The following is a 19,458-nucleotide window of genomic DNA, read 5'->3' on the forward strand; positions in this document are numbered from 1 at the left end:
CAAAACAAGCTAGCCTTAATATGTAGTAACTATAGAAACTGAGGTATAGATTTGGAGTCTTTGTTTTCAAAAGTGCTATTTGAGATTGTGGGAAGAATTTTGAATGTTCTGTTTTTGCAATTAAATCTTAAAATAGCCACTTAAATTTTTAACCCATTAGGATTCCAAAGCAAAGGCTCCACAGAAGGCGAGCCAAAATGGGAAAGCCAGCAAGCAGTCCACACCAGCACCTAAACAAACTGTGAGTTGCTGCAATCTGCTTCAGTGTCGTGGAGTGTTGGGACAAAGGCACCTTACTGTTAGGCGGGTCTAGGAGCATTTTATTCCAGCTCCAGCATCTTGAACCATGCTAAGTTAACTAGTTTCTCAAAAATACCAAAACATTTCTTACACAGGCCGATATAGTACAGTGCGCTACGGTAGAATGCACTGTTCGCCCGGGTTTGGAAGCGCGTTTGACGTGCTAGCTTTACGTGCTACAATAAGGGGTAATAGCTCGTCGAAAACGCACGTCCAACCCCCCCAAAACTAATAGCGCCTGCAACATGCAAATGCATGTTGATGGCCCTATTAGTTATTCCCGTGCGATACAGAAAGCAAAATGTGCAGCCAGGCCGCACATTTTACTTTCATAGCGATATTAAGTCTGAGGCCCCAAAAGAAAAAAAAAAGTAAAAATCGGCCCGCAGGTCGGAAGACGGATGCTCAATTATGCCGGTGTCTGTTTTCCGAACCCTTGGCTGTTAGCGGGTTTGAGAACCGCCGGCAAAATTGAGCGTCGGCTGTCAAACCTGCTGACAGCAGTCTCTCCTGTCAAAAAGGAGGCGCTAGGGATGCGCTAGTGTCCCTAGCGCCTCCTTTTACTGAGGCCCTAATTTGCATAGGCCACCCTCCTGAATCGCGTGCCCAGGAGAGTGGCCTGTGCGCTCTCCTGTGCGTTTTTCTGTATCGGCCTGTAAATATTTTTTCAGTTTTGGATTGTTTATGATCCATGTATCATAAATGGAGATTAGAACAGCCCCAGGATTGGTGTCCTGGCAGAGCAGGGATTAAAATGTTCATGAATCTTTTATTTCCTGACTCTAATGTTCAAGTTCTAAACTACTAGCTGAATCTTCTAAATTTGCTAGTCTGCTTGTCTTAGCCTTTGATTGTGTACTCAAATATTGCTTGTATTGCTGACTTTCCATTACGCTTTTGGTATTTTGTAGACCAATTCTGAAAAGTGTTCAGGTTTATAATGCTTCCTAGTTTATCCAGAATCAGTCTTGGTTCCCATGTCCAGTTTTGGTTTTCTTTCCTGTGCTTTAACCTGAGGGAAAGGTGCAGTTGGAGTACTCCATCCAATATGTGCCGTCATAAGCAGAGACCTTTTTGTGGTGGGGAACTAGTTATTCAGGTTGACTATCAAAGACTGACAGAATTTTTACAGCTTAACGCTTCTCTGTGCTTCGCTATCCGTGGTGTAATCAATCAGAATTTTGAGCTGTTGGAAGATACAAATTAAAGATGTAGTGATCTGTCTGTGGTATGTTAAATATGGTTGCTGAACATACTCTGATCAGTCCAAACAAGTGAGTTTTATTCATTCCTACCAGCAGATGGAGGCAGAGAATAAAACTTTGGGCACTGCCATTTATCCGAGAGTGCCACCTGCAGTCCCTTAGTATTTCTCTTCCTTCAGCAAATGGTAGAGGTGCCAAACCTGCAGTCCTGACATATTAGGATTTTTGGAGGACTTCTGCACCCTGAGGTGCCAGGTTCGTATGGAGGGCCATCCCTCGGGTTGAGCCGGGCGACCGGGAGGTTGGATATGCCTGCCAGGTTTTAGCCCGTGACCACTGACAGCCGTTGGGATTCAGGAAAGTATCGCACTGTTAAGTATCTTTGCCTTTGCCTGTGATTATATTTGCTGTGTCTTTATTTTATTTTTTTTGAGAAGCTCAGGAGCAGCGACAGCTCAGACTTAGTGTCTGAGCAGCCTGTCAGGCGGCCTGCTCGGTGGGATCGCCGAGAGTTGGCCCCGGAGGCATAGGGCTGTGCGGGGAGGAGGGATTGGAGCAGGTCGTGGTAGGAGGGTGTCCCTGGCCGGAGAAAGTACCTCCTTGTTTTTTGTGCCAGGGCGATCGCGTGCTTGTCCTGCAGTGGCAGGACCTTTGCGCGGTGGTGCGCCCTCTCGCTTCTGTGCCGGCTACGTGGTGTACCCCTCCCCCATGATTTTTGACGGACGGTGCCTTTTTTAGGACCAATGATGGCTAGGCCACTAGTGGAGGCCTGCTGGGCCTGCGGAGTGTGGTCTGCCTCTTAATTCTCTTTCCCTCTGCATGGTTTGTGCAGTGGGTGGGGGGAGGGGGCTTCTATCAAGTACTCTAAAACTTGGAGTCTCTCAGTCCGCGGAAGAATGGGGGCGGGGTGGCACAGGGACATGATTCTTCCTCCATGGAAGGGGATCTAGATAAAGCAGTACTTCCCCGGGGCTCCGGGGATTCCCCCCTTCCCCCGCGGTGCGGCTTCGGGTGGAGAGCCTGGTGGGATTGGGTCCCAGCAGTCCGGAAGGGCCCTTGGGAGACCCGGGAGGGTTTTTGCCTGAGTTGTCCTCTTCTAGGCCTTCCTAGCTTGGGAGGAGGGAAAGCGGTGATTTATGGACAGCCCAGCAGACTCCGCTAAGAGAGCAAGGGGGCTTCCTAAGAGTTCCGCGGGCTTGCGGGGCCAGTCTTGGGGGGGGGGGCCATCCGGCGAGACTGGACTCAGATTCTGAGGATTCGAATGAGCCTCAGGGTGAAGGGGGTTTATCTCCAGTGGGAGATCTGGATGGGGGGCACCTGGAGGACCCTAAGGAAGATCAGGGTGCCTTTGAGGGCATGAAAGTGGACGGTGATGACCTGAGGGTGATCCACCTGTTAAAAGAGGGAAGAGCTGCGCCCGCTTATCCCCCAGGTGTTGGAGGAATTGGGTTAAGCTCTCTGGAGGACTCTGGTAATTAAGGGGTTAATCCAGTGTTGGATGGACTAAGGAGACCCCCCCAGTGCTTTTCCCATTCCTAAGATCCAGAAGCTGATCAGCCGTCAGTGGGAGTCCCCAGACTCCGGCTTGAAAGTGGGAAGAGCGATGTCTATCCTTTGCAGGAACATTTAGATTCCCTTAGGGTCCCTAAGGTGGATGCCGCAGTTTTGGCGGTCACCAAGAAGACCACAGTTCTGGTCGCCGGCGCCACCACTCTGAAGGACGTTAAGGATCGGAAATTGGAGGTGCAGCTCAAGCAGGCTTTTGAGGTATCTACCCTGGGGCTCCGAGCGGCCGACTGCCAGCCTGATCAGCGAACCTATTTGTGTTGGATCCAGAGGCTGCAGGAACAATCTGCCACTGGGACGCTGTCCCCGGTCCAGGTGAGCCCGCCTTGAGGCGGGAGTCGCTTATGTGGCCGATGCCTTATGACCTCGCACGCACCACAGCTTGTGGCATGGTCTCTGTGGTGGCAGTGAGACGGCTGTTGTGGCTGTGCAACTGGTCGGCGGACCTTTAAGTCGCAGCTGTGTAACCTTCCTTTTAAGGGCAAGCTGTTCGGTGAGGACCTCAATCAGCTTAAGAAATCCTTGGGGGAGACCAAAGGCAACAGGCTGCTGGAGGATAAGAAGTTGACATGGAAGTCTTTCTCCTCTCGACACCGTTTTCGTGAGTCGAGGTGATTCCATCCTGGCAGATCTGCTGGGTCTTCAGCGACGAGGTCATAGAGTAGAAGGCAATCCTTTCGAGGCTCCGGAAGATCTGCTAGAGGCACTCAGGGAGCTGGCAGAGTTAAATTCTTCCAATAAAGTCAGGCAGGTCCACTCCTTGTCATTGGCAATTGGAGGCAGGCTGACCCGTTGAGGACCAAGATATCTCAGACCAGTGGGTGCTGGAAGTCATCGGTTTTCTCACCCTCTCCGGTCGGTCTTTCTGGAGTCGCGCTCTTTCCCAAAGCAAGCGGGTGGCAGTCCAGGAAGACCCTTCAAAGATTGTTAAGCCTATAGGTGGTAGTCCTGTACCCATTTCCGAACAGGGGCGAGGAAGGTACTCCATTATTTCGTGGTCCCCAAGAAAGAGGGCACCTTTCATCCTATCTGCACATCCCTATTCGACAGGACCACTAGAAGTTTCTAAGGTTCAAGGTGCTGGGCCAGCATTTCCACTTTTGGGCCCCTCCCCTTCGGCCTTGCCATGGCTCTTCAGACCTTCACAAAGGTGATGGTGGTTGTGGCAGCCCTGAATCAGGAAGGGGTCTTGGTGCACCCCTATCTGGATGACTGGCTGATCAGTGCAAAGTCACAGGAGGAGTGTGCATGGTCAGTATTCCGGGTGAGATCTCTCCTAGAATCATTGGGCTGGATCATCAATCTACCAGTCACCTTGTGCCTTCCCAATCCCTGGAGTACTTGGGCGCCGATTCGACACCCAGCAAGGCAGTGTGTTTCTCACCTCCGACAGGGTAGTGAAGATTCAAGCTCAGCTTGCTTGCTTCGCCTGCCGGTCCCCAAAGTCTGGGATTTACAGGTCCTGGGATCGATGGAGTCAACTTTGGAGCTGGTACCTTGGGCATTTGCTCATATGCGCCCCCTACAGAGAGTGGCATTGTCCCGCTGGAGCCCCCTATCAGAGCAGTATTTTCTGCCTCTGCCCCTTCTGGTGGAGGCCAGATCCAGTCTGACCTGGTGGATGACAAGAAGCAGTCTGGAGAAGGGGATGCCCCTTGAAGTCCCGGATTGGGTGGTGGTCACTACGGATGCCAGTCTTTGGGGCTGGGGTGCGGTGTGCCTGGGCAAGTCAGCGCAGGGTCTCTGGTCGGCGTTGGAACAGCCGTGGTACATCAATTGGTTGGAGAGGTGTTTCTCCCCTTGGTCTGCGATCGCATGGTGCGAGTGTTCAGACAACGCAACGACGGTGGCCTACATTAACCGCCAGGGGGATCCAAGAGTCCCGCTGTGGCTCGGGTGGCTCAACTATTTGTGTGGGCAGAGCTCCATCTTGAGGAGATTTGCTTCTCATGTCGCAGGAGTGGACAACATCCAAGCGGACTATCGCAGCCGACAGCAGTTGGACCCAGGGGAGTGGGAACTGTCCACGGAAGCCTGGGATCTCCTCTGCACCCGTTGGGGGACTTCTCAGCTGGACCTCATGGCGATGAGCCTCGACGCCAAGACGGAGAAGTTCTTCAGCCGCCGGAGGGAGTCAGGGGCGGTGGACCTTGATGCTCTCGTGTGCCCATGGCCATCCAGAATCCTTCTGTATGTCTTCCCTTCGTGGACCCTCATAGTGCGGGTACTCTGGAGAATGGAGGCTCATACAGGTTCTGTGGTGCTAGTTGCGCCGGAGTGGCCAAGACGTCCATGGTTTGCAGATCTGGTTCATCTAGCGGTGGATGAGCCCCTACGTCTAGCCCACTTGCAGGGACTGCTGCATCAAGGTCCCATCTTTTCAGATTGGGAGGATCGCTTCTGTCTCGAGGCCTGGCTTTTGAGAGGCAGTGATTGCGTTTGAAGGGGTATTCAGAACCGGTAACTGCTACCCTTCTTCAGACTAGATGTCCGGCTACCTCCCTGGCCTATTCCAGAGTATGGAAAGTGTTTGAGACCTGGTGTGGGCAATAGGGGTTGGATCCTCTGGTTCCCTTACCGCACATTTTGACCTTTTTGCAGCAGGGCTTGTCCAAAGTACTGGCTCCTAGTTTGCTTAGGGTCCGGGCTTCGGCTTTAGATTGTCTCAGGAGGAAGGTACAGGGCAAGGTACAGGACAAAAGATGCATTTTCTGAGGGGAGTTAAACATCTGTCCACCTCTTCGCAGTGCATGTCCGGAATAGTCTCAATTTGGTGTTGCGGGCCCTCTGCGAAGATCCTTTTGAACCGCTGGGTCGAGCATCTTTAAAGGTTCTTACCTTGAGCGCTGTCTTTTTGGTAGCTATTTGCTCGGCTATGAGGATTTTGGAGTTGCAGGCTTTTTCTTGCCATGATCAGTTTCTGCAGATTGTCTAAGGTTTCTTTACGGGATGGTGCCTTCATTCCTGCCTAAGGTGGTTTCTGCCTTTCATGCGGACCAGACTGTGGAGTTGCCAGGTTTCCCGGACTGGGCTCAGGATCCCTCTATGGGCAGGAATCTCCATCTTTTAGATGAGTGGCATGCCTTGTTGCGTTACTTGAAGGTCACCAACTCTGATCATTTATTTGTGCCCTTCGGGGGGGACAGGAAAGGGAGAGAAGGCGTCAAAGGCCTCCTTAGCTCGCTGGTTGACTAAGCATTACCGTTTGGATGTGTGCGCCCCAGAGGCCATTCCTTTTGGTGAGTGTTCTGAGAGCGGGTCTTTTGGGTTCCCATCCGGTATAGGGGTTTGGTACATCCCACTTGACTGGACTGATCTGGGTATGCTCAGGAAAGGAAAATTGGTTCTTACCTGCTAATTTTCGTTTCTGTAATACCACAGATGAGTCCAGAGGCCCACCCTTGGAGTCTGTGCGGAAAGACTGCTTGTTCTGTTGCTGGGCCTTTGGGCTCATACAAAGGTTTTTAAAGATCTATTGGGATTAACATGTTCTAGAGTTTGTGTTTGGTTATGCAGTTCAGGGGTATCCATCCCAGGGGCTTAGTTCGCCCGGTTAAGTTATCTTGGCTTGGGTACAGGTCAGTACTGAGGGACTGCAGGTGGCACTCTTGGATATATGGCAGTACCCAAAGTTTTGTTCTCTACCTCCATCTGCTGGGAGGGAAGAATAAAACCCACTTGTCTGGACTGATCTGTGGTATTACAGGAACGAAAATTAGCAGGTAAACCAATTTTCCTTTCTGGGATTGTGGTATTTTTGTCAAATAGGCTTTGAGGAGGGGAGAACATGAAAGGGTCTGATCTTTCCTAGTCATGAGCTTGCATGTAGTTGTCAGATCTAAAAATAGTTCTCTATTTCAGACTCCAGGTCAGAAAAAACAGGAGAAGCTGCAGACTCCAAAGACACCAAAACAGCCTTTGTCAATAGAGGACATTAAAGCAAAGATTCAGTCATCTGTAGAAAAGGTGAGTTCTTTAAACACTTCAAAAGGAGAAACTTGTTCTTACAATTTGTGCTGGTTTCTCATGGATCAGCCAAGGCTAATATGTCAGATGTTCTTGCTAGCACTAACTTTAAGGGCATTTGCTTGCTTTAGTCAGATTACTGAGACTGAGATGACAGTCAGGCTCTACTCCTGGAGAGCAGCAAGCAGGATAAGACACAACCACATACAGATGAGCCTCAAATATTTCCTAGATCAGACTGTATAGAGCTCTTGAGGGACCAGATTTTGATGCTCCCAGTATTACAGCAAAGCTTAGGGTGGCATGGTTAAGCTTTCCCCGTAGAATTGTAGTCTTGACTTTGCCAGATATATAAATGCTTTAAAAAAAAACCTATAGCTTAATCTGGATAACCTTGCAGCAGATGCATTCCAAACATGTCATTTGGCTTTCAAATTTATACACTGAAGTTTTCAAGCAGTTGGAATTTTTCAAATTGCTTTTTGGAAAAGGTAAACAAGGCTTTACTGTGATACCTTAATTCTTACATTTTTACATGCGAGAATAAATCTGTTACAGGAGCATCCCCATAAGCCTTGTATTTTGAATGTTAGAGAGCTGGGAATAGATGATGGTGAAGCTGGGCATTTCCCATGGGGCTGTGAACCATCAATGCATAGCTCTGGCTATCAGTATTGGCTACATCTTCCATTACAGGGAATGGCTGGACCATAGTTTCATTAACATGGAAATGTGATTTCAGAGCTGTGGAGAATTGAACAAATACTGCAATGGGGTGTAGTTCCCACATGCTGATTCTTGCGGTTTGGGATGCATGGAAAGCATTTGACAGCTTTGCCATCACTTAATGGGGAATGCTGGGGTTTTATGCTTCAATAGGATTTAACAGCTCCTCCTTTCTCCACTTGCCAGATAGCAGCAATGTTTCACAACATTGCTGTTTAGTAGTAAATACTGAAAATAATTTTATTTGAAGCGTTTGGAAAAAGATACAAAAGTCAGAACAGAAACATTTACGAGGACATGAACTTTATTATGATAAACTAAAACTATTTCCTAGTGTGTAGCCAGATGGACTCAGGACTAATGGGTATTGTGCTCTCCTGATAGCAGATGGGAGACTGAGTCAGATTTCAAAACTGATGTCAGTCTACATATACCCATGCAGCATGCCTAGCTCTTCAGTATTTCTCAGCCTCCCATAGCAGATGCGGACACTATCCCAGTCGAATAGTGTAACATTTACAAGAAAAGAAGAATTACCTTTAAGGAAGGGAGCCCCGCTTCTCCTGTGATGAAACCTAAGGGTCCCTCCCCCAGTTGAGTTTTCCGGAGGTGATTCGCAATCCCTCAGAGGTGAGCCTTGGTCCGCCGGCTGATTCCCGGTGTAGACTTAGCCCCCAGAGTGGCTGAAAGGCAGCGGGTGCAGTTTCGGGCGTGGTGGTGAAGGTATTCCCCTCTCCCCCTGCAGCTGGAGACCACCTGGCACGTGACCAGTAAGCACCAAGACCAGGTAAGATAGAAAATTTGACTTCTAAGGCTCCGGTCTCCAAGGCGTGAATAGCCGTACCGACCTTCCTCAGAGGGTTTAAATTGGGTTGAGCAGCCTCACTTTGGCTAGGCCCCGATTCATTGCGAGGCTCCACACACATGGAGACCCTCGGGGGGGGGTCGCCATCTTGCCGCCAGGATCGTCTGACCATTCCCCTCCCCTCGCCGACGGTACACACGGGACAGGCCTGAAGCCCAAGGCGCCTAACTTGAGCGTGACCCTAGGGATACACGCTTATCTGCGTGCAGATCTGAGTTGTGCGCATAGCGGCGCACACAACTAGGCTGCAGGCACAACTGGCGCATAACTGTGCCGCACGCAAAAAACTTGCTGCCCGCTCGCACAACTTGTGTACACTACATGCACATAACTTCTGCGCTCCCGGCGTGCATAACCCTCACATGGGCAAGTTTTTAAGCCCTACACGCTCACAAACAATGGCACCACCTTCCAAGAAGGCCAAGGGACCCTTCCTTTCCCCAGCCTGCCACTTGAACATAAGAACATAAGAAATTGCCATACTGGGTCAGACCAAGGGTCCATCAAGCCCAGCATCCTGTTTCCAACAGTGGCCAATCCAGGCCATAAGAACCTGGCAAGTACCCAAAAACTAAGTCTATTCCATGTAACCATTGCTAATGGCAGTGGCAGTGGCTATTCTCTAAGTTTGAGAGCTGCGCAGCCTGAATTTAGAATCCCTCGTGTGCCAACAGTGTGAACAGAACCAGGGAGAGCCAAATCAAGACCTCCCATAGCCAGGAGAGGGATCTGGAACCACTGATGATGGCACCCTGGACCTAAGTATTTCCACCTCTGCGCCCCCACTGGAAAGGTTCCTCCGGGGCTTCCACTACAATCCCTCCTGGTATCAACATGGACCCAGGAACCTTCTCCTAGGTGGAATTTTTTAAAGGGCTGCAAACCTTTGTCTAGGCTGTCCACTTGACTCAAACTCTGCTGGAAGCACAAGCCCTTCCCAGCACCTCCTGAGGCTCTCAAGACATGCCTCTCCTAACCAAGAGCCTTCCGGATGGGGATCCAGACACCTCAGATGAGGAAACAGACTCCCTGGAAGAAGGGGATATCCCCCCAGGACTGGAGCCATACCGGACCATGCTTTGATTCTTCCACAAGGACGAATTACCAGCCCTTGTGTCCCAGACTATGAAGACACTGGGTCTCCCAGGCGTGGAACCTACATCGGAACCAAAGAAGAATCCCATTTGGGGTACCTCCCTAAGGCCTCATGCTATTTTCCTATGTTGGAGCCCATCAAGGAACTGATTGACCTAGAATGGAATGCTCCAGGGGCCAGTTTTAAAGGGGGGGGGGTGGGCACTAGAAGCCCTGTACCTGCTGGAACCCACAGCTAAGGAACTTCTACGTTTCCTCAAAGTGGATGCTATGATCTGTGCAGTCTCAATGCACTACGATCCCAGTGGAGGGAGGAGTGGCACTGAAGGACGCCCAGGATAGAAGGCTGGAAGCCATCCTTAAGCAGTCCTTTGTTTCAGCAATGACGCTACAAATTGCTTCCTGCTGCGCATCGGTGGCACGTTCCTGTTTGATCCTCTCCACAGACGCTACCACGCCCGGAGAAGCGATGGAACCTGTGGTCCCCTTCCTCACCGATGCTACCGCAGACCTCGTGCGCACATCATCCAGAGGTGTCGTCGCCGCAGTGGCGGCCAGAAGACAATTATGGCTCTGAAATTGGTCTGCTGACGCGACTTCCAAAGCGAACCTCACAAAAATGCCCTTTAAAGGATCCCTCCTATTCCTGAACATACCCAGATCAGTCCAGAGAAGTAGGTTGTGTATCCCTACCAGCAGATGAAGTCAGAGAACAAAACTGGGCACTGCCATATATACAAGAGTGCCACCTGCAGTCCCTCAGTATTTCTCAGACTCCAGCAGATGGTAGAGATGCAATCCTGCAGTTTTGAGTTTTTCAGTTAGAATTTTTTCTTTTAGTTGCAGTCGCTTCCTGAGGTGTTAGGCACCTTCGTGGGCCATCCCCAAGCATCCGGGGGATTGGACATCTGTCAGGGTCTCGCCTGCCACGGTTCGGTGTGTAAAGGCCAGGGGCTCCTGGTTACTCACCACTGACACTGCTACAGCTGCTCCCTCAATCCCTGCTAGAGCATCCCCTGTCTTGCCTCAGTAAAGTTTAAAAAGAAAAAAAAGTAAAGTTTACACAGTCTGAGCATCTGGCCGGCTGCCTTTGGCTCTGAGGTAAGTAGTCTGTGCAGGGGAATCGGGTCCTCTGAGACTGTGCGGGGAGGCATTATTCAATCTTTCATTGTACCCAAGGAAGGTTTCTTTTGCCGCATCCTAGACATCAAGTGTCAACAGACACCCACATCTAATTCATTTCTGCATGGAAATCCTGCTCCGTGATAATGGCCATACAACCGGGAGAGTTCTTAACCTCCCTGGACCTCTGAGGCGTACCTTCATATTCCAATCCGGCAAGAACATCAGCGTTTCCTACACTTTGTGGTACTGGGCCGCCATTATCAGTTCCAGGTGTTGCCCTTTGGCCTGGACACCACCCCCACAATATATTCCAAGATTATGGTGGTCGTATCTGTACTTGGACAACTGGTTGATCTGGTTGAAGTCATGGGAAGAGTCTCCAGGTGACCAGCAGGATGAAGTCCCTGCTTCAGGAGCATGGTTGGGTCGCAAATATGGACAAAAGCAGCATCAAGCCCTCCCAGTCCTTGGAATATCTGGGAGTCCAGTTCGACACTAAGCAAGGCAAGCTCTCCCTCCCACCTTCACGGATAAGGAATTTGATATCAAGAGTGCGTTGTTTGACTAACACGATGCGCTCCAAGGTGTGGAGCTATATTCAGGTCCTTGGTTTGGTGTCAACCCTGGAGGGTAGTACTTTGAGTGAGGGCACACTTGCAGCTACTTCAACGCTCCCTGCTGTCACGTTGGAACCCGCTGTCTCAAGACTATTCAATTCACTTCCATCTACTGATGGAAGTATGTTCCCGGTTCCAGTGGTGGCCATAGGAAGCTCACCTGGGCAAGGGTATAAGCCTGTCCCTGTCCCCTGCCGAACTGGTTGGTCCTTACGACAGATGCGAGCCTCCGGGGTTGGGGAGCACTCTATCTGGAACTGATGGCCCAGGAGCGTTGGACCAAAGAAGAAACACTGGAACATAAGCTGCCTGAAAGCCCAGGTGGTCAGATTGACGTGTCAAAAGTTTAGCCACATGCTCCAACATCACACGTATCGCTTGACCCTGGACAACGCAATAACGGTAGCCTACATCAACTGCTAGGGGGGAACCAAGAGCAGCACGTGTTTCTGGAGGTATATCTCCTCCTGGAATGGGCAGAATTGAATCTACAGATGATCCTGGCCTCTCATATCGCAGGAAAAGACATCAGAGCAGACTTTCTAAGCAGGGAGAGTCTGGATCCAGGAGGATGGGCATTGTTGGCCAGAGCCTTTCAACTGCTGGTAGATCACTGGGGCCTCCTGTCCATTGACCTGCTAGCCGCATCTAACAATGTGAAGGTTTCCCAATTCTACAGTCGCGTAAGAGGTCAGTGGTCCCTGGGGATCGAAGCCCTTGTTCAGACCTGGCCAGAAGATTATTTCACTCGCCTTATTCCTTTCCCAGATCATTTATAAATATATTGAAAAGCACAGGTCCTAGTATAGATCCCTGAGGCACTCCACTGTATACCCTGTTCCACTGAGAAAATTGTCCATTTAATCTGTTTCCTGTCTTTTAACCAGCTTGTAATCCACAAAAGGACATCGCCACCAATCCCATAACTTACTTTTCTTAAAAGCCTCTCATGAGGAACTTTGTCAAATGCCTTCTGAAAATCCAAATCCAAAACAGCCACCGGTTCACCTATATGTACATGTTTATTAACCCCTTCAAAAAAGTGAAGCAGGTTTGTGAGGCAAGACTTGCCTTGGGTAAAGCCAGGCTGACTTTGTTTCATTAAACTGTCTTTCTATATGTTCTGTGATTTTGATCTTTAGAACACTTTCCACTATTTTTCCTGGCACTGAAGTCAGGCTGACTGGTCAGTAGTTTCCCGAATTACCCCGGAGCCCTTTTTAAATATTGGGGTTACATTAGCCACCCTCCAGTACAATGGATGACTTTAATGATACGTTGCAAATTTTAACTAATAGATCTGAAATTTAATTTTTTAGTTCCTTCAGAACACTGGGGTGTATACATCCTGTCCAGGTGATCAACTACTCTTCAGTTTCAGGCCCACCACATCTAAGTTCACTGTGATTTGGTTCAGTCCATCTGAATCATTACCCATGAAAACCTTCTCCAGAACGGGTATCTCCTCAACATCCTCTTCAGTAAACACCAAAGCAAAGAAATCATTTAATCTTTCCGCGATGGCCTTATCTTCTCTAAGTGCCCCTTTAACCCCTCGATCATCTAACGGTCCAACTGACTCCCTTGCAGGCTTTCTGCTTCGGATAAATTAAAAGTTTTACTGTGAGTTTTGTATCTACGGCCGACTTCTTTTCAAATTCTCTTAGCCTGTCTTATCAATGTCTTACATTTAATTTGCCAGTGCTTATGCTTTATCCTATTTTCTTCTGTTGGATCCTTCTTCCAATTTTTGAATGAAGATCTTTTGGCTAAAATAGCCTCTTTCACCTCACCTTTTAACCATGCCTGTAATTGTTTTGCCTAACTTCCACCTTAATGTATGGAATACATCTGATCTGTGCTTCTAGGATGGTATTTTTTTTAACAATGCCCACTCTTCTTGCACATTTTTTTTACCTTTGTAGCTGCTCCTTTCAGTGTGTTCCATTTTTCCCATTTTATTAAAGTTTCCCTTTTGAAAGTTTAGTGCTAGAGCCATAGATTTACTTACTGTTTCCCTTCCTGTCATTAATTCAAATATGATCACTATTGCTAAGTGGCCCCATCACAGTTACCTCTCACCAAATCCATCCAGGAACTTTATCTCTCTAGCATGTCATTATGTTACATTTACCCAGTCAGTATTGGGGTAATTGAAATCTCCCATTAGTGCACTACCAGTTTGGTTAGCTTCCCTAATTTCTCTTAGCATTTCACTGTCTTGTCTCACCATCTTGACCAGGTGGATGGTAGTATGCTCCTATCACTATAATCTTCCCCAACACACAAGGGATTTCTACCTATAAAGATTTGATTGTGCATTTAGTCTCATGCAGGATGTTTATCCTGTTGGACTCTTATGCCATCCCGAACATAAAGCGCCACACCGCCTCCCGGGTGCTCCTCTCTGTCACTGCGATATAATTTGTACCCCGGTATAGCACTGGCCCATTGGTTGTCCTCCTTCCACCATGTCTCTGAGATGCCAATTAAGTCTGTCATCATTCACTGCTATACATTCTAATTCTCCCATCTTTCTTCTTAGTCTTCTGGCATTAGCATACAAACATTTGAAAGTGTGTGTTTTGTTTGTATTTTCATTCTGCTTTCTAATTGATAGGGATCAATTGGAATCTTTTATGAAGGCAGGAAAGCCATTACCCTTTCAGGTAAAGCTCATTCCACTAGAGCTCAGGTAGTATCCTGGGCGGAAGCTAAACTGCTGTCTCCCGTCAACATTTGCTGAGCCGCGACGTGGTCCTCCTGCACACCTTCTCCAGGTTCTAGTGCCTGGACGGGCAGGCCCAAGAGGACGCAGCCTTTGCAAGGGCGGTGCTAACCGGACCGCAGGCAGCGTCCCGCCCCGATCGGGAGTAGCTTTTGTACATCCCATTGGTCCTGAGTCCATCTGGCGCTACACTAGAAAATGGAGAAATTACCTGATTTCCTTTTCCTTAGTGTAGACAGATGGACTCAGCATCCTGGCCTCGGCTGCCCAAGAACAGTGCCAAGGAATCTTCCTGTAGGTGAATATCGATTCCAAGAGGTTACGGGTAAGTTTTAATCAAATTTTTTCAGTAGTATGTCGACAATGTCTTTTAAACAGAATACAGAAGGACTGAGTTCACTACAGGGGTATATCTAAGGTGATGTCAGCTTTGAAACCTGATTCCGTCTCCATCTGATAGCAGGAGAGTATATAACCCATTGGTCCTGAGTCCATCTGTCTGCACTAAGGAAAGCAAAATTATCAGCTAAGTAATTTCTCCATTTGACGCCTAGAAATGTGCTTAAATACAGGAACCTTTAGGGTGGAGAAGAGCAGTACAGGAGTGGGCAAGTAACGTTTTGCCTTTGAATACATTTTTGTTAAAACTAGCTGTTTATCCACAACAGGGGGGTACCCTTCCAAAACTGGAGCCCAAATTTGTCAACTATGTGAAGAATTGCTTCAGGACTACTGACCAGAAAGTAAGTGTGAATAGGAATGCAATGAACTACTCTGGCATTTTACATTTTATGAGTGCTCTCTTCAGGTTTCCACCTTTGCCTGTTTTGAAGTGGTTGTCAAGAGACCACAAATTTGCATTCAAGAGAAATAGGAATTCCTAGGCTTTAGCTGGGCAGGGGATCCCTTGATTTTAAGTTCTGGTTAAGGGGTCTCTTGGCAGTGGAAATCAGTTGTGGTTTTAGTTGCTTATTTTGGCCTTCAGTTTTAGGGGGGATGGTTGGAATTGTGTATGTATATATAAAAACAGTTGTAAGGGAGTTTGATATGGAAAATGCTTTTCCTTCAAATATAGCCTGACTTTTGTGAAAGAAATAGCTGGAGACAGTAGAATGTAGATTTAAGCTGGCTGTTGCTTCACATATGATAAAAACCAAACTGTGCTGGAATTTCTCCGAATATTTTTTAAATCTTAATTGGTCTGCTTCCTTTGAGTGACTTGAGTTAAACTGGTTAAATACAAGTGCATTTGAAAAGTATTTCCCTGTAGCGGCCATAATTCAATCACAGCACCACCTACTGAGTGGTTTTATAGAAGACAGGGTTCAGCCAATATTTGCCCAACTGTACCACACCACCTTGCTTCCTTTACTAGCAATATAACTTTAAATGTGCAGTTTATAAAGCTATATACTTGCCACGTGGGTAATTAAAGACTTCATTTAAAAAATGGGGTTAGTGGAAATATACTTGTAATGGGTATGCTCTTGAGGGATTTGCGGGCAAGCTTACCGGTTGGTGCTTTTTCCGGCGCAGTTGGTATTTTCCTTTTTACTACTGTCTTTCCAGTCTATTCCCGGTGTGTTGTTCCAAGGTGGCTGCTAGCCATCGACCTTTTGCTGGCTTACTTTTATGGCAGCGTCCAGTTTTCGTCAGTGCCCCCAGTGCTCGTGGACCATGTCCATTACGGATCCACATGAGGTCTGCATCCGCATGAGGTCTGCATCTGCCTGTGAGCATCACATGATGTCTGCTTGTGTTAGCTATGCGATCAGATGACTTCCAAAGGTGTTATGCTTGGCTAGATAAGATAGAGAAACTTTTGGAGCCAAAGAAGTTTACTCCATCCACACCTGCTTCGGAATCTCCGATGCCCAGGGTCGAGGGGAACTGTTGAACACCCTGCCCCTTTCCACGCCCCTGGCAAGTTCTTCCAAGGAGTGAGGAGCTGGCAATCGCCCCTCACCGATCTCTCTGCTCTCCAGGACTTTTGGAATTCCAGCTTCCTCGGTGCTGGGGAAAGACTTGTGGAAAGTCCCGCAAGCATAGACACTGGTTGCTGTCTGCGCACGGCTCTGATTCTGGTGTGGCAGCTGTGGTAGCCGTGCCGCCACCTAAGAGACTCCATGGCAGGCCTGGGAGTCCCAGTCATTCCCATCGTTAGTAGTGCCGGGCACCGAGCCGCCTCAGGATTCTGTGGAGGCTCCGGTGAGTCCCCATCCCCCTCCATCAGTCCTGTCTTCACTGGACTTCCAGGAGGAGTTGGACTGCAGGGTGCAGAGTGTGGTGCTTTGAGCCCTGCAGGGCGTTGAACTGGCACCGGAGCCTGCACAGTCTCTTGACACCCCTGTTTGAGCAGCTGGACTTCATACTCTGTCCTTCCGATGCAACAGATGCCCAGGGGCTCTTCGGTTCCCCAGCAGCCACCTATGCCCTCTTTGGGACCGATTTCCATCACCATGTCCTCCAAGGAGGATGACACACAGCAGCCATCTATGCCATCCAGTCCTTTGGTCCTGTGACCAGAGTTCCCAGAGCCGGTGGCTGGGATGTCTGGTCTCTCATGGCCATCGGCACCATTGATGCTGGTAGGGCTCCCGGTACACTCGATGCCCTCTGTGTCTGCAAGGCCTTCGGTGCCCAGGCCCAGTGAGGACCTTAGCAAGGAGGAAGGCCTGTATGACACTTGGGAAGATGTCCTTCTCTGAAGGCTCTGGTGATCTCTCTGAGCCCTAGCCACCAGAAGAAAGGTGTCTATCTCCTCCAGAGTATCTCGCCTTTGCGGATTTTGTCCAGGCCATGGCTGAAGCCATCCCCTTCCAACTCCTCAGAGGAAGATACCCACCATAAGATGCTGGATGTGCTCCAGTTCGTTGATGCCCCAAAGGAGATAGTGGCTGTTCTGATCCGCGACATATTTAAGGAACTCTCCTTAAGATTAGGGAACACCCGATTATAGATTCCTCCCATAAATAGAAAGGCGGATGCCACCTATTTGGTACAGCAAGCCTTAGGGTTCGAACGATGCCACCTCCCTCACCAGCCAGGGGTAATAGTCTGCTCTTAAAAAGGCCAAGCATTCTTGCACCCATGCCTCCATCCCTTTGGGCCAGGAACACAAGGAGCTGTATGCCTTGGGTAAGAAAGTCTTTCAGGGTGCTATGCTCATCGCCCGTATCACTTCCTACCAGTTATATATGACCCAGTACAATCGGAACCTGTGGAAGCAAGTCCAAGAACCTCCTGAATGCCTACCACAGCAGCAACAGGAATTGTTCTCTGCAGTTCAACAGGGTCTAGAAGCTGGAAAATACAAGGTGAGATCCACCTATGATGTTTTTGAAACAGCAGCCAGGATGGCTGCAGTGGGGATCAGTGCCCGTAGAATGGCCTGGCTCCGCGCCTCAGACACTTGTTGAGGTACAGGAGACGTTGGCTAATCTTCCCTGTAAAGGAGAGAATCTCTTCGGGTATGAGGTCAGGGATGTGGCAGCTCAGTTAAAGGATCACCAGGAAACCCTTCAACAGCTGTCAGCTAGTGCTTCCGATCTGCCATCCTCTGCCATGAAGGACCAAGTTCCAGGAAGTCCTTTTACAGGCAGAGGAAATAATACCCTCCTGGGCTTGCACATCCTGGGCTGGTTCCAGCGGTCGCTCTGGTCAGCAGTGAACCCTCAACCCAGCCAACTCCCCAGCAAGCTCCAGCTTCAGGCTTTTGACTGGAGGCAAGGGAGCATGGGTTAACAAGTCATAACCCGGCGCATGATCCCCCAGAAGGGGACGAGTGTTTCGCCCACCACTGGCTGCTCATCACTTCCGGCCGATGGGTGCTCACCATCATTCAGCAGGGGTATTGTCTGAATTTCAGAGAAGTCAGAGCGAATTTTCCCCATGTCCATTGTGGAGTTCTTCTGCCCCACAGGAAATACTCTTGATAGAGCTTTCCGCTCTCCTGACAGCAGGAGAGGTAGAATCTGTTCCCCATTGTCAGCAAGGCCAAGGGTTCTAATCAAAGTATTTCCTGATACCAAGGGGAACTGGAGGCCTACGTCCCATTCTCTCCCTCAGGGACTTGAACAAATTCCTTTAAAGGGAAAAGTACAAAATGGTTTCTCTGGGCACTCTGATCCTGTTCCTCAGAAAAGGAGATTGGCTCTGCTTCCTCGATCTCAAGGAGGCTTACGCTCACATTGCAATCTTCCAAACCACAGGAAGGCTCACTACCAGCACAGAGTACTGCCATTTATTTATTTGTTGGCGCTTTTATATAATGTCAATCTGTAATACAGCCTTAACGGTCTACAGAGTAACAAGACATAATCATAAAATAAATTAAAAAAAATATTCATAATACAAACATTCAAACCAAAAATAAATGGTAGCAGAAAACATGGTCTTAAAATAAATTACAAAAAATGTTCTTAATGGAGGAGGAAGTGACGTCACCCTCAGGGATGGCTGCTTAATTCGTGAGCTCCTCCAACCTTAATCAGAATCCCTGAGATATCAAACCATCCGCATTGCTACCTCAGGCTAAAGTGCTTAATATTGCTGTCCCATCTTGCCCGGATGACTACGAGGCGAAAGCAAATTGATTTTCGCAAATATTCGTATCAAAAACTTGTGGAGCACGGGCCTACTCAGGAAGCCGAGATGGCGGAACAGGAGGTGGCTGATTCTGGGCCGGCAATTCAGGAGGCTCCGGCAGGAGTCGTTGACGGGTTATTACCGACTAAAGGAGAAATGAAAAGCTGGTTCTCCGAAATAAAACGGGAACTTACCTCGAATACGAGGGATATTATGGAATCGATTGAAGAGCTCAAGGGTGAGCTGGCTGACCACGGGCGCCGCATTTTTGAGCTGGAAACCCGTGTGGACGCCTCTGAGGACCATGTTAAAAAACTTCGGGAAAGTCAATCGTGCACCCAGGCGGACGTGGAGCGGATAAATGATAAACTGGAGGACCTCGAAAACTGCTCGCGCAGGAACAATTTACGATTTAGAGGTGTGCCGGAATCACCAGAGAACCAAAACTGTTCATCGGTGGTACAACAAATTTGTTCTATGCTGCTCGCATCTGACTCCACACAGCCCACTGGGGTTCTGGACGGTGAAATAAAAATCGACCGTGCCCATAGGGTCATGGGACCCCGTGCCGGTAACAAGCCCAAAGATCTCCTTGCCTGCTTTCATGATTTTCACAAGAAAGAACAGCTACTGAATATTGCGCGGAAGCAAGCCACGTGGCAATGGCAGGGGGAAGCC

The 19,458-nt window shown here is 48.9% G+C and overlaps 1 protein-coding gene across 1 annotated transcript in view; it reads left to right on the forward strand.

Moving 5' to 3' along the window:
- NPM1 (nucleophosmin 1) overlaps positions 1–19,458 on the forward strand; it is an 83,770-nt gene that overhangs the window by 52,366 nt on the left and 11,946 nt on the right. Inside the window, exons 8-10 of the mRNA XM_029583629.1 lie at positions 161–241; positions 6,933–7,037; positions 14,862–14,936. Coding sequence (XP_029439489.1) covers positions 161–241; positions 6,933–7,037; positions 14,862–14,936 — 261 coding nt within the window. The remainder of the gene's footprint in view (positions 1–160; positions 242–6,932; positions 7,038–14,861; positions 14,937–19,458) is intronic.

Source organism: Rhinatrema bivittatum, chromosome 18, assembly GCF_901001135.1.
Source record: "Rhinatrema bivittatum chromosome 18, aRhiBiv1.1, whole genome shotgun sequence".
In the NCBI taxonomy this organism is placed as follows: domain Eukaryota; kingdom Metazoa; phylum Chordata; class Amphibia; order Gymnophiona; family Rhinatrematidae; genus Rhinatrema; species Rhinatrema bivittatum.